Source organism: Oxyura jamaicensis, chromosome 4 (genome assembly GCF_011077185.1).
Source record: "Oxyura jamaicensis isolate SHBP4307 breed ruddy duck chromosome 4, BPBGC_Ojam_1.0, whole genome shotgun sequence".
NCBI classification, from domain to species: domain Eukaryota; kingdom Metazoa; phylum Chordata; class Aves; order Anseriformes; family Anatidae; genus Oxyura; species Oxyura jamaicensis.
Window position 1 is genome coordinate 94515123 of NC_048896.1, and position 13896 is coordinate 94529018.

Genomic DNA, 13896 nt, shown 5'->3' on the forward strand with positions numbered 1-13896 from the left:
ATGTAGCCCCAATCACCACAACCCCCCGAGCTCTACTCTCAAGCCTCTTCCTCACCCAGCGTAGCATCAACCATTTCATCTCACACTTGCACCATTTGTTCAGTAGGATGCCATACAGTACCCCTGGCCTAACTAAATTCCAGAAAGACGACATCCAATGCCTTCCCTTCATTCACAAGGTGGGTGACCTTAGTGCAGAAGGGGATCAAATTAGGCAAGACTTCCCCTTCACGAGCCCACATTAACTACACCCAATATCAGCTTTGTTCTTTACACGCCCTTCAGTAGCACCCAGCACAACCTTCTCCATAACTGTTAAAGGAACTAAGGTTAAACTAAGAGGTCTGTAGCTTCCTTGGTCTTCTCTCATGACCTTTTTGTGGATGTGTGCAGCATTGGCCAACCTCCAGTCAGCCAGGACCACCCTAGACTCCCGTGACCTTTGGTGAATTGCTGAGAGGGGTCCAGCTGTAACATCCTCTAATTCCTTCAGCAATTTGGCATGAATCCTGTCAGGCCCCATAGACTTATCAATGTTGAGCTGATAAAACGAGTCCCCTACAGTTCAGTGACCACAGACAGAGAGTCGCTGCTCCCCCTGTCACAGTCCTCCAACTCAGCGGACTGGGCAGCACAAGATCTGTCGTTACTGCTAAACAGTGAGGCAAAAAAGGCATTAAATGCCTCCACCTTTTCCTCATCCTTACTTGCCAGGTGCCCATCTGCATCAAGCATTAGTCCAGTGTCTTCCTCAGATCTCCTCTTGCTGTTGACTTACTTAAAAAAGCCTTTTTTTTGTCTGATACCACCTTTTTCTTCCCAAATGGGTTCAGCACAGAAAGCTTAACATTATCAGACTTTGAAATTCAAGCTAGGCAGCAGGAAAGTTCCTCACTCTTAAGGAGAAGTTCATTATGGGCCAGTCTTCAAGGCAAAGAGTTGTGAACCCTTTTGCCAGGGCTGGTACAAAACAGTCATGAAATAATTTTGGTGCTGTTGCTATAGGGAATAAACCCACACTGGACTAGGGATGAAATCAAGTTCTATCTACAAACAAGACTTAGTTTTACTAGTGCAGCTAAAGCAATAAATCACTCCATGGTAAAGACGGCATAAAATGTATGTCTTTTTTTCCTTTTCTATATGGAAAAGTACAGACCAAATGCACACAAGCACTATTTGTAATTGTATCCTGCATGTGCATATATATTCATGTAATGTATTAAATAAAAAAATGCTATCCAGGTAAAATTTCTTCATTATCATTAAACGTTAAAAGCAGTTTGCAGAAGCAAAACTAAAATCCTACTCAAAAATCTAAAAAAATATGCTATATATATAGAGAGAGAAAAGCATAACAAGGATGAAACCAACTCTGTGCAACACCCAGAGATTGTCAGTTCAGACACACACACAGCATCATCCCCTGTATTAATATATTTTGAAAGCTGGAACAGTCTCTCAGAAGTAAGAGCCTATCAAAAGCCACCTACGGTGGCTATGTTTATAGATATTATATACAGCTAAAAAAAAAGTTAGATTTCATCACTTCTAGGGAGAAGTTATTTTCAACTTATACTACATCCTAAACTTGTCAACCATATGAAATAAATGAACTTATAGAATTTGGCCAACTATATCCCCTATGATACTATTATAAACCTGCATTTTAATAGCTTATGTGAGACGTGATCCCCTTTACCTTGTCAGTGATTTATGAGGACAGAATCCTCAAAACTACAGCTGGAGAACATGCCTCATTATATTGATGAGTCTGTGATTCATTATATTCATTTAAAAAAATGAGGTAACAGACAACCCTTATATCTCATGAATTCCATTTAAAATATTCTCCCTACAACATTTATATTTGTTTCAACATGTGTTTTCAGAGACGTCTCAGAGAGGAGAGCTTCTAAAACATAGTTCCAAGGACCTAATGATTACAGGAATCATCCTGCGAGAGGAACAGCCACATACTCAGAAGATAATTACATGTTTATGATTAACATAAATCTGCATTTAATTTTCTCTAACACTCAGTGGCTATTAGTATAGTTAACATGGCTGCCACAATCTGCCCTCCATTCTCACCAACAATCCTAAAATGGAGAAGGGAGAAGAGAAATCTGCATTAGCCAAACAGGACAGAGCAAAGAAAAGGTATGCAGAGCCGTCGAACACTGTTCATGAGCAATATAAAGAATCAGGAGTTTATGTCTTAGATACCGGAACAAAGTGAACAAGAAAGAAGAGTATTTATAGGGAAAAAAAAAAAAAAAAAAGGCAGTTTGATTTGCCAAGAAGTTCTGTGTTGGTTTTGCTATTATTGCAGATCCGTGGGTGTGTGAAGTTCAGCTCTCTCTCCTGCAGCCTAACATTTCCTTAGTCAGCACTTGGGTCTCAACCTCACGTTTGGATAATTATATTATTTGAAAGAAGCTGGAAGATCAGAAATGACTTATCAATGCTCTGCTAAAAGAGCTGTAAGCAACTTATTTACAAGTCTCTGTATCAAACATTTCACTTACCACTAATGCTATGTCCTGTTCTTTTTCTTGTGCCCTTTATGCTCCAACACAATCAGCCACTGATCTTTACGTTCCTCTTGCATATTGTTACTGTGATACTATCACCTGTACCTGGGGAGAGCCTTTGGCATACCCAACCCTTATTTTTCCCATGTTAAATATTACCTGAAAGCTATTTCATCCACTTCTATAGTTAAGACAAACTGAACCAGTATCATGGATCAAGTTCACCAGTAGAGCAAACCAGTCCATGTAAACCATTTGTATGTAGACCCTATGAGAGCAGTGGGAAAAACAATGGGACAACTCTAACATCAGATTTATTAGAATTAGAAAAATGAAGGGTCCTTCAAGATTTATTAGGCATACACAAAATAAATCACCTAGTATTTCTAGAATAACTATTACATGACAGCTTTCCAACACAATTGGATGTCAGAAACTAACTATAAGCATGACAGCCTCTCGACTCAGACAACTGATCCTGTGATACCTTCTGAACTTTAGTCCTACTTGCTCTAAGGTAGCTGAATATACTCATATCCTTTCATAATCAAAGGTAAAAATATCACAAATTTTTATGAGAACATAACTTACTGGGATCCTTTCTTCAATATTAAACTCTTCTTTTTCCGGAGTTCCCAAGCAAGTTGTTCCAAAGGGGATGAAGTTATCGTCTTCTGCACTGGTGAAGAAGTGTCCGGAAACTGCTGACCCTGAGCCCCCCTGGCTACCTTCCCCAGAACTAGCAGGAAGATTCAAACTATCTTGGGAAATATCCCCTAAATTGTCCGTGCTGACATGACCAGTAGGAATATCTAAGTTATGACGCAGCTGTTGATTTTCAAGACCATCACAATTCTTCTGGTCATCAGCTGGAGAGTTTCTATCCTCTCTAAGGAGCTGAGCAACTCCTTCACTGGAAATGAAACCATTTAGGTCTGAACTTTGTCCTGTACTGTTACTTTCAGCATCTTTATCAGTAGCTCCAGAAACAACCTCAGTTGTAAACTTGTGTATCATGGAGCCTCCTAATCTATTTTCAGACACTCTTAAAATACTGCTTCTTTCTTCTAAAGGCTGCATCGCCTCTGTTGAGGTTGCTGGCTGAACAATATCAGTCAGGGAGTTGTTCCTACCGGCGATATTTACTGAGTTGTCAGACTGAGATCTAGTAAGAGGGTGAACATGCTCTAATATTTTATTATGACAGTGCAAATTTTCCAGGGAATGTGTCTCTCCAGAAGAAGCAGCGAGATAACCATCAGGGTTTCTACTACTATTTTGCATTGACAAAAGATTGTTTGAAGAACTGGTAATTGCACTGTAGGCTTTCTTTCTTGGAGAAATTCCACTTGGGTGAGATGAAGCCAGTGCATCAGATAACTTCTCTGACTGGCTCATATTCCAAATCCCCACCTTCTCCATGAAGCTAAGTGACGGGAGTGACTGAATTCTTCCAGTGTGAGGATATTTCAGTTTTAAAGACTCAAAGTGTTTGTCATTTTCTTTCTGAGCACACTGAAGAGAATGTTCCTTCTCAACAGATGTAGGTGTACTGGTAGACAAGTTCCCAGAATTTTCTTCATTTAAGCACAAAGGAGAGGCCTGAATATCTGATTTGATCACTCGAGCACTAGGTTCTGCCTCAGTTTTGTTTACAAGTATCCCTGGAGTAGACTGATAGCTTGGACGAGCAAGGTGTCCAAAGAATGAGCCATCACCTATGAGGAAATTAAACGAAGGGGAAATGTCTCTCAGTTTATGTCCCCTTTCTATGGAAAAATCTGAAATAGTTAATTCACCCCTGCGCACTCCAGGTTCTGCTTCCACTAAGGCATTCTCGCCACGTGAAGGAGGAGCTTCCATGTCCGTCATGACGAGCTGTTTAGGTGTACAGTCACTGGTACTCGTCACAACAGGGACAAGCTCCTCCTTCTCAAATCTCACTGCAGGAGATGCTTGTTTCTGCTGATGATCTAGGAAAGCTCCCTGGGGCTCATTAGCAGCAGCCACAAATTTCACACTTCCAAAGTCATTCAGATCTGCTCCATGCTCCTCTGACTCTCTGGCTATTTCAGAAGTCTTTGCAGAAAATGTGTCTTGTACATCTGAAGTTTTACAACTGTCTTTCCTCAAATCATCAGATAACTTATTAGAGAAATCAAGCCCAGAAACATTCTTGTCTTTTTCCAACTTCTCTGGGTGTCTCAGGCATCCTTCTGACTCTGTCTCAGCCATTGTTACCTTCTCCATTTGCATCTCTCTTTCACATTTTTCTGAATTCTTAGTCAGCACTGTTTTACAAGAGGAGTTTTCAGAAGATGAGAACTCATCCTGCCTCAATAACCCCTTTTCCTTCTCTGCAAGCTCGAAACCGGGAGCTTTCACATTGTCGTCACAAGAGAAATGTTCATCTTTTGCAGATGTACAACAGGTCTGCTTTGCAAGAGAAGCTTCCATTTTGTTCAGTCTACTTTCCTGGATCAGCATTGTTTTTGAAGTGGAGCTTGCTAAACTGTCACCTGTTTGGGGGATCAGTGTCTTTCGATTAGTGTCGTTTTTACAGTCTTCATTTGCCTCCTTGTCCACAAGTCCAGAAAAACAAAAGGCTTGCTGAGACAAACCACCACTAGAACTGGCATCACAAGGTTCCCCGTGCCTGAATGGAAGCGGATGCTGAGACAAAGTAAAGCAGTCACTGGGTGCATCAGAGGGTTCTCCTGCATCTGCCAGACACCCAGCTTCTTGTATGTGCAAAGACTTTGAATGCTCCTCAGAAGCACCAGAAACATCAGGGACTCCTCTGTAAGAGGCAAGAAAAGTAAATACATTTCTCATGACACTATTTATTTCAACATTTCCTGCTTAAGTGTAAGAGGCCAAATTAGGACTTCATGCAAACAAGTAACTGGGATTTATCAACATGCACATAAATACATCCTCTGAACAGAGCAAAATGCAAAGAAATGTAAAGTCCAAATATCGAGAAGCCCTCCTGCCCTATAAAGTCAAGGTTTCAAAATTATTTTTTCCTACTTGGTACGTGGGTATTTTTAGTCAGTTTGGGACTGAAAGGTTTTGCTTGTTTTTATGGTACTGACAGGACACTTTAGTTAAATATATGTAAAATAGATAAAGTCTAAAGAAAATAGAGGATTTGGTTACACTTTTTTTAAAAACACAAATATATATATATATAAATTGTATAATACAGAAAAATAAGATACAAGAATCATCCACTTAAGTTTCTTTATATTATTTCTTTACAGGATATTAAATGCAGTGTTTTATAATATAAAAATTATCAATAAACCTCATTTAATATTACTAAATGCAAGTAGATCATCACCTCTGGTGGAACTAAGTTCTGATCCATGAAGTGAAGTCACAGTACTTTATATTAGAAAACAAATCTGTCCTGTCACACACCAAATAAGTAGGGGGAAACAAACATCAATGACACTCTAAATATGTATATTTACATGCACACTCTTTTCCTGTCTTTAATAACAGGCAGAATATTTCCCGACTTCTTTGCACAGAAGTCTTTGTCAAAGCCTTCATATGAAGGTGTGACAAAAGACTTTAAAGAAATACTTATTGCAGTAACATATTCATATTTTTATATAAAAGTATTTTAAATGACACGTGTTACTCTAGTACATGCAAAGCATAAAGTCGTATAGGAAGATTTGAGTTGGAAGGGACCTTAAAGACCATCTCGTTCCAACCCTACTGTCATGCACAGGGACACCTTCCACTAGATCACGTTACTCAAAGCCCCGTCCAAGCTGGCCTTGAACACTCCCAGGGAGAAGGCATAGTATTATGCGTCCATACATACTCATGTATTTACTACTGTCAATACAAATTGTACCTGATTTCTGTCCCCAAAATTTGATAAAGTTAATTTCAGAATATAAGAAAGCTAAAGAGATATCTGGGAGGGCAGAGTTCTTCATTCTCCCATTTTCTTCAGGTACATTAGGATGAAAAGTTCATATGAGGCCTGTTGAGGTTTTCCCTTGTCCAAACCCTTTTGAAGGCAAAATAATGAGAAGAACTCTACTAAAGCCTTCTCTCTACTTAAAATAAATAGATAAAACAAAACAAAACAAAAACAAGCAAACAACCTCACATCTTTGTCCTTTGTTTCTGTGACCACAAAATGACAATTATTTAATTATGAAAGATAGGACATTTTATGGTCACTCAGGAAGAAAAGTTGTTCTGTCATTACATCAGGTAGCTTTATCCTACCTTAAAGGAATAAAATCCATTTCTGATTGCTGGAGAAGCGTCTCATCTGAAAACCTCCGGCCTTGTGTTGAATACGTCAGCAGGGGAAGACAGGGAGAGAACTGACTGTCCTGAATATCTTTTAAAAATAACAACAACACAGCAGTCAAAGTTTGCAAGGTAATCCCTATTTAACTGCCCTGCCAAGTAACACAGCCTTCAAACTCAAAAACGTGCTAACTGCAGTCAAGATGATGTAACCCCATCATTTACTCTACTGAAGCATATTCCCTTAAATATTAAATTTAGCTTTCCTTATGTATAAAACTCAAGGTTTTCCTCTCACCAATCTCAAAATGCTACACGACACTGACATTTCTAACTTACCTTCTTAATCTCAAATTTCCCTTTGTGCACATCCCTATCCTTTTTTGTTCCTCAGCCAGCATCTCCCCTAGTGATTTCCTTGCAGCCTGTACACAGGAGGACATCCACAGGGCTTCTACCCTTCTACCCAAACCACCATTTATTCCTTTAAAGGAGGAGAAGCTCCAGTGATGTCTTCTCCAGTTGCCATTTTTTCATAAATTCTGTTTCCAGCAAAGGAAATATATTTTTTATATTTTTTAATATTTATATAAAATATTTATAATTTATATATATATATAATTTATATATTTTATATTTTTTCTTTAGGGTTTAAAGATGCAAGTAACAGTAAAATTTAGTTATCACAATTATACTAGCACCACTGTCTACTGCCATAACAGTAAGTTTCAGGTTCTATCATGTATTTCCTTGTTGTTTGAGGTACTTGGTATTTCCAACCTTTTTAATTCGCTGCTTACAAAAACAAAAGGAAATGTTTTATAACACAAGAATACAAATAACTGTAAGCTTGCATTTGATAAATGCAAATGACAACATACACATTTTGATAGAAGCAAAACAATTACTCCCAATTCAATAAGTAAACAGATTTTTTAAGCAAAAAAAGCAATTTGTCATCAACAGTCTGACGTTTCAGAATCAGAGTTCACATTGACTTCAATTAGGCTCATTAGTTTCCAACCATCGCAGACCAGCTACACTCTGGATCACTTACAGAAGCATAATCACATCAGATAAGATGACCATTACAGAAAAAGAATAAAACTTTAACATTACATCAGCTTTATCCCGAGGCTTTCCACAGCCTGTATTGCATCACCTGATGAGTGGTATCTGACCAGAAGATGACCTTTGAGTCATTTTTAATTTAATACTTACAATTAATGTTTTTTTAATTACCTTAGGACATTACAAAATAAGAGCATAATTAAAGGAGTAGAAATAATTTTGTATCACACAGCAAAGCTGGATAAAAATATGGATGCCCCCTACTCCCACCCCATCAGCAGCCATAACAACAACAATAATGATAAGAGTAATAGATTGCTAGTTTCAGAAATTCCTTTTATCTCAGCAGCTGTCTCAACCACATGGCAAGCCTAATGTCTCCTAGCAGAAGCCAAATTTGTACCTTAGCATCAGTTGTACAGATGGCACAAACATGCTACAGCAACTTAAGTGAGGAGTCTTTGTTTTTCTAAAACCCAGTACCTCTTCAAAGCTGAACTCTCTCCTCTACTTGATTAAATAAATGCATTGCACTAGTCATCATTCCGCTCTTCTTTCATCTTAATTATTTGCAATACCAAACAGGAATGAGAAGATAAGCTGCCTGCTTTTTTGGACGTTTATAGGAACAGGAGGTTATGTATCTTAAAGGTGAGGGAATGGTTTGACTAGCTACTTCTAAGCAACTGGACAAGAGAAAGCATTTGGAAGAGGCTCCAACGCAGACTGGTAAGCACCTCTGCCAAACAGGATGAAAAAGTGTTTTACACTTCCATGCCCATTATAAAAAAAAGAACAGGAAAAAGGAGAAAACAACACTGTCAACATAGAGGGAGCAAGATCCAGCTAAGTAAGGAAGAAGGCCAAGGATGTCTTTTTACTACAAATAGTGCCTCAAGGCTTCAACCAAGACTGTGGCCGAATGTACTGGGCTGTTTTGTATTTACGTGGTTTCAATCACAATTTGAATCATGACTTAAAATCACGGAACAGGATTCATTTCACTGTCATCGCTAACGCTATTTACAGCTAACTTTAAAGAAAACAAAGAGGTTTGTTTCCAGTGACTGATCCTGGTTTAGAACCAAATACATTCTGCACATTACATTTCTTATTCCCAATCACTAACTGAAAACAGACAATATTTACAAGGTATTTAATCAGCCATTTATCATGTTTAGTATATATTTATTCAAATAATTGTTTTTAATTTTTATTATACTTGAAAATACTGAGACAGTAGACTGACCACCGATAGCTTGCATACAGAATTGCATTAAAAATGCAAAACCATTTATTTTAAGAAACATTAAGCAAGCTGGAATCCAAACTACCTTAGCTGTATTAGATGCATTTTTTCCTCCCAAATCTTGTTTTACATTTAAAATATTAGTGAACAAAGGAAATAGTAACTGTAGTCATTGAATTAGACTTGTCATCTCCCATCATGATACACTTCGTGTTCTCAGAGCTGGCATCTAATTTTTAGTCATACAATAGAAGAGGAAAATAAGCTTTTCTCAATTTTCAGCTTAACTTCTTCACTTTGAATGAAAATGTATTTTCAAGCTAAACTGAAAATCAGAAGCGATTAAAGAAAAAGCTCCCTGCACAATAAAGCCTGAGTGTGCTGTCATTGTAAATGAAGAGACAAAAAAGACTATGAGGGAGGGAACCAAAAAATAATTGAAAAAAAGCTGTCAAATGTTGTCAAAAATAGATCCTGCCAAACAACTTTTAATGCATCTACACACGTATTGATAAAATAAATGTGCATATAGACATACACACACACACCATTAAGTCACAATATTTGGCTGATAAATCAATGCTCTGAAGATATATTATATCAACACAAATTTAAGTACCACTCAATATTTGTACTGAGAAATTCAACCTCGCACTCAAACTGATGAAAAAGTATTTACCATTCTCCAAGCAGAGTTATAAACAGGAAATCCTCCCTACAAGGGTAGGCATCCAGTCAGTCCTTTCAATGGCCGTTCTCGTCCCGGTCCTATCCCAAACCCTGGCCCCCAGAAATCCATGCCTTCTTGCAGAAGAGGCACACAGATGAGGTAGATATTTGCAAGAAATAAGTATCTCGCAGCAGAGACCACCCCTACAGGGCGGCCTGGTCACCTGGCATCGCAGCATGGCAAATGGTATCACAGAATCACAGAATTGTAGGGGTTGGAAGGGACAAGACCTCCAGAGATCATCGGGTCCAACCCCACTACCAAAGCAGGTTCCCTAGAGCAGGCTGCCCAGGTGGGCGTCCAGACAGGCCTTGAATATCTCCACAGAAGGAGACCCCACAACCTCCCTGGGCAGCCTGTCCCAGTGCTCCATCACCCTCACCGTGAAGAAGTTCTTTCGCATGTTGGTGCGGAACTTCCTCGGCTCCATCTTGTGGCCATTGCCCCTTGTCCTGTCCCCACAGACCACTGAGAAGAGGTTGGCCAAACTCCTCTGTCTCCCACACGTCAGGTATTTGTAAACATTGATGAGATCCCCTCTCAGTCTTCTCTTCTCAAGGCTGAAGAGAACAGGTCTCTCAGCCTTTCCTCACAGGGAAGATGCTCCAGGCCCCATAACATCTTTGTTGCCCTCCACTGGACTCTTTCTGGGAGATCCCTGTCTTTTCTGTACTGGGGAGCCCAGAAATATATAGATATAGGTCTTTATATGGATAGATAGAGATCTTTTTATAGATATAGATTTTTGTATGACCAAAGTCCAGCCATACGTTTCAGGGAACAAGGCACCCTGGAACATCTAACAGAGTCGAGGGCTACCTTACTCAGAGGATGACTCAGGGTTATGACCAACAAGCCAGGACAGGAGCCCAGTGGATTATTGTACCCCGAATGGCAAGCGTGTTTTCTACATATATATATATACAAGGAGAAAAAATGTTGCTAAGTAGTAACAAGCACTGCTCTTGCCTACCTTTTGCTGAAGCTGTTGTTGAAATAGCATTTTCAGGTCCTGATAACCGTAACTCAGAAGATACCCCTGAGATAAGAAGATATCACAGGAGGATCAGAGAGAACAGCCAAGTGATCAGAGAAACACGTCTCACCACAAAAGGCTGTCAGAGCTTGATCTCATTAGTGTAATCAAAAAGAAGATTAACGGTGACTCAATCACATTTGTATATATGCACGCAAGACCAGAAATTTGACAGTTGAGAGGATTTCAGTTCAGTGGACAATATATAACAACAATCCAATGTAAAAACACCAAAGCTACGCAAACCCAGATAATAAGATACTCCGGAGTGCATGCTTTAGCTAGATCATTAATAACTTCAACAGCTATTTTTTTGCTTCAGTTCTCTCTCCTCAGCCTCTTATACATCATCCTAAACAAGAGCCCCCAAGTCCTCCACCTCCACCCAAAGCAATGAAACCGAGTCTCAGCAAGAAGGGACAGCCCCAGTCTCCCCACCCCAGCCCAGGGATGCATTTCGCCCTCCTCTTTTTGCACGGGCACCAGAACTTCACTCAGAGGAAGGGTGCTGGTGCTCAGTGCCTGGAGGCAGCACTCGACCCCGAGGCCAGGAAGTGTTAGAAAAAGGGGAAGAGAAAAGAGGGAGAAGGAGAAGCTGTGATTCAGCACAGTCGCATGCTCGGTGGAAACCCTCTCCTCCAGCTTGCCCCCTGCAGCGACCCGTAGAAGCACCCTTAAGGAGCTCAATAAATGATATTTAACTGGAGCTACAGAACTAAAAATATTTTACACAATGTAACTCCATCCATGCCAAGTGTTCTCTCCCTTCCAGCTCTTTTTTTAAAACCTTTTCTCATCTTTCAGCGCACGAACTCTGATTTTTTTCAGTAACTTATTCTAGAGGGACAAGGATCATTGCTATCATATTTTGGTGGCTTACAATGATCTAGGGGCTCATTACACTGCAGCATAACCTAGGTTTTGCAGGCAGAGAAGCAGGTGCTCGATGCTTAAAGCAGCAAGTGACGTCAGTACAACACACTTCGAGTATCTTGTGTCAAAACAGTAATTCTTCCTGCTGTCGCTCTGAAGGTCAAAAGCATCCTCACAGTTGAATTCACTGAACAAGCAAAGCTGGGCATGCTACTTTATCTTACAGCCTGCTGACAATTCTGAATGCCAGAGTCAAACTGCCATTTGTGGAAGATAAAAAAGGAAGGCAAAACAAAAACAAAACCTTCTTGGCTTTGTCAATCTGTTCCACAATGTAGCAGGAGCAGTTTCAATGCAACTGTCATTGTGATTTTTCTTTCCACCACCAAAAGGTGATTCAAACACCTTCTGAAGAGAGAAAGGAATAAATTAGTATTATAGCTTACGTTGCTCCCTTCCCTCTCAGATCTGGAAATTTAAGCATATATAAGGAAACGCTGTGGTTACTGGCACACACTCTAGAAAGCGGTAAATAAGATGCCAGAAGTATAGGGAATTCTTAGATCTTTAAGTATCCTGTTAGGAAGCCTTATGCTTTCTGTAGCTCCTCTTGCATTTAAAAAACAAACTGACAAATAACAGAAATTTTTTCTTGATAAAAAGGTTTCTAGATCTACAAACAACATTAACGTGGACAAAAAGCTATACAACACACTAAATACACTAATCCTACACCGAGGATGTCATCAAAGATAAAGCATACCTAACCTACTGTGTCCTTCCACTTTCTAATATCTGACAAACCTGCATTTCCCACACGGCAAAACAAAAAAGGGTGGTTATTCAGGATTACCTAACTCTAGCTAGACACTTTATGTGTACACCGCAGTGAGATGTTACTTGTAAACCCAAACATGAGAAAACTAGGAGTGCTTTTTGCTTCATAAAGGAGAACGTTTTTCCAAAACGTCATGGAAATCACTCCAAATCCAGGAACTAATTCAACCATACCAGCTTTTCTGCTTGTGCTGTTATGCTAGAACAGCAACTCATTTGATCTTGCTAACATGATGCTTAGAGAAAGAAGAAAAGCTTGGAGCAAAATGGTTTAGCATGCACTATAGTTAATACATTGCTTTTGGTCTATGTCTTGGCAAAAGTCTAAGTCCAAGACTTACAATAAGCTACCTGAAGTTTCCAAGAAGGAAGATGTGCTGGTCATTACTTCCATGCTTTTGTATCACACACAGGATGTTAGAAGTTCCTTCAACAGATGTATTTTTTTCTACCAAAGCTAACTTTGTCCCAGATATTGCATTTGCAGGTAGATGTCATCTTCTGTCCTGGTTTTCTTCACAGAAATCCATGTATATTCACTGCTGAATTCACAAACCCTTAGGAGCCACAAATGTTTATCAGGCTATTCCCAAGGCACTTTCACCTCCATCCCCTTGAGCCAGTTGTTTAACTTCAGAACAAACAACCACGAAGAGCAACATGCACACGAGCAGGTATAGGAACAGCAAACTGCAAGCTGAACTGGAAGCAACAGAGGCTTATTTTAAAAATATCACAAGCAATCATGCTATTTGCCTATAATTATTTTGTTTGTTTATGGAAAGAACAAAAAAGATGGTGTAGCGAAACCCCAGCCTTAGAAGCAGCTTTATTCAGCAATTTCAGCGACATCCTGGAAAAGTGAGTCACAAATATAATAACATAACAGGTGGGTAACACTTGATTTTGCAGAGTGATCCTCTAAGGGATATCAGTACAAAAAGAAACACTTCAGGCTTAGTAACAGCATTGTTAAGAAATGCGTTTCCAAGAAGCGTATGCAAGGATATGCATAAAAGAAGTGCAGGTGCCATGGAAGTAAAGAAATTTTGATTGGAAATGAGACAAAGCTAACTCTGAAAGTCAGAAGGTAAGCTTGCAGCACACGATCAAATTTGATGTAATAAGCAGCATTTAGGAGCAGAAATTTACACCTAAATGCAACAGGAGCATCGCAACCGATGGACAACAAGCATGGCTGGGGGACTGCTGAACAACGGTTGAACATCGTAACTTGGATGAGTAAGGAAACAGAAAGGCAGTAAGTGAAAATAATGCA

At 39.5% G+C, this 13896-nt stretch overlaps 1 protein-coding gene across 1 annotated transcript in view; it reads right to left on the reverse strand.

Moving 5' to 3' along the window:
• Nucleotides 1–13896, reverse strand: part of LOC118166007 (Alstrom syndrome protein 1-like) — a 70915-nt gene that overhangs the window by 40112 nt on the left and 16907 nt on the right. Inside the window, exons 4-5 of the mRNA XM_035324505.1 lie at nt 6795–6912; nt 3129–5337 (exon numbers count right to left, since the gene is read on the reverse strand). Of these exons, the coding sequence (XP_035180396.1) occupies nt 3129–5337; nt 6795–6912 (2327 nt within the window). The remainder of the gene's footprint in view (nt 1–3128; nt 5338–6794; nt 6913–13896) is intronic.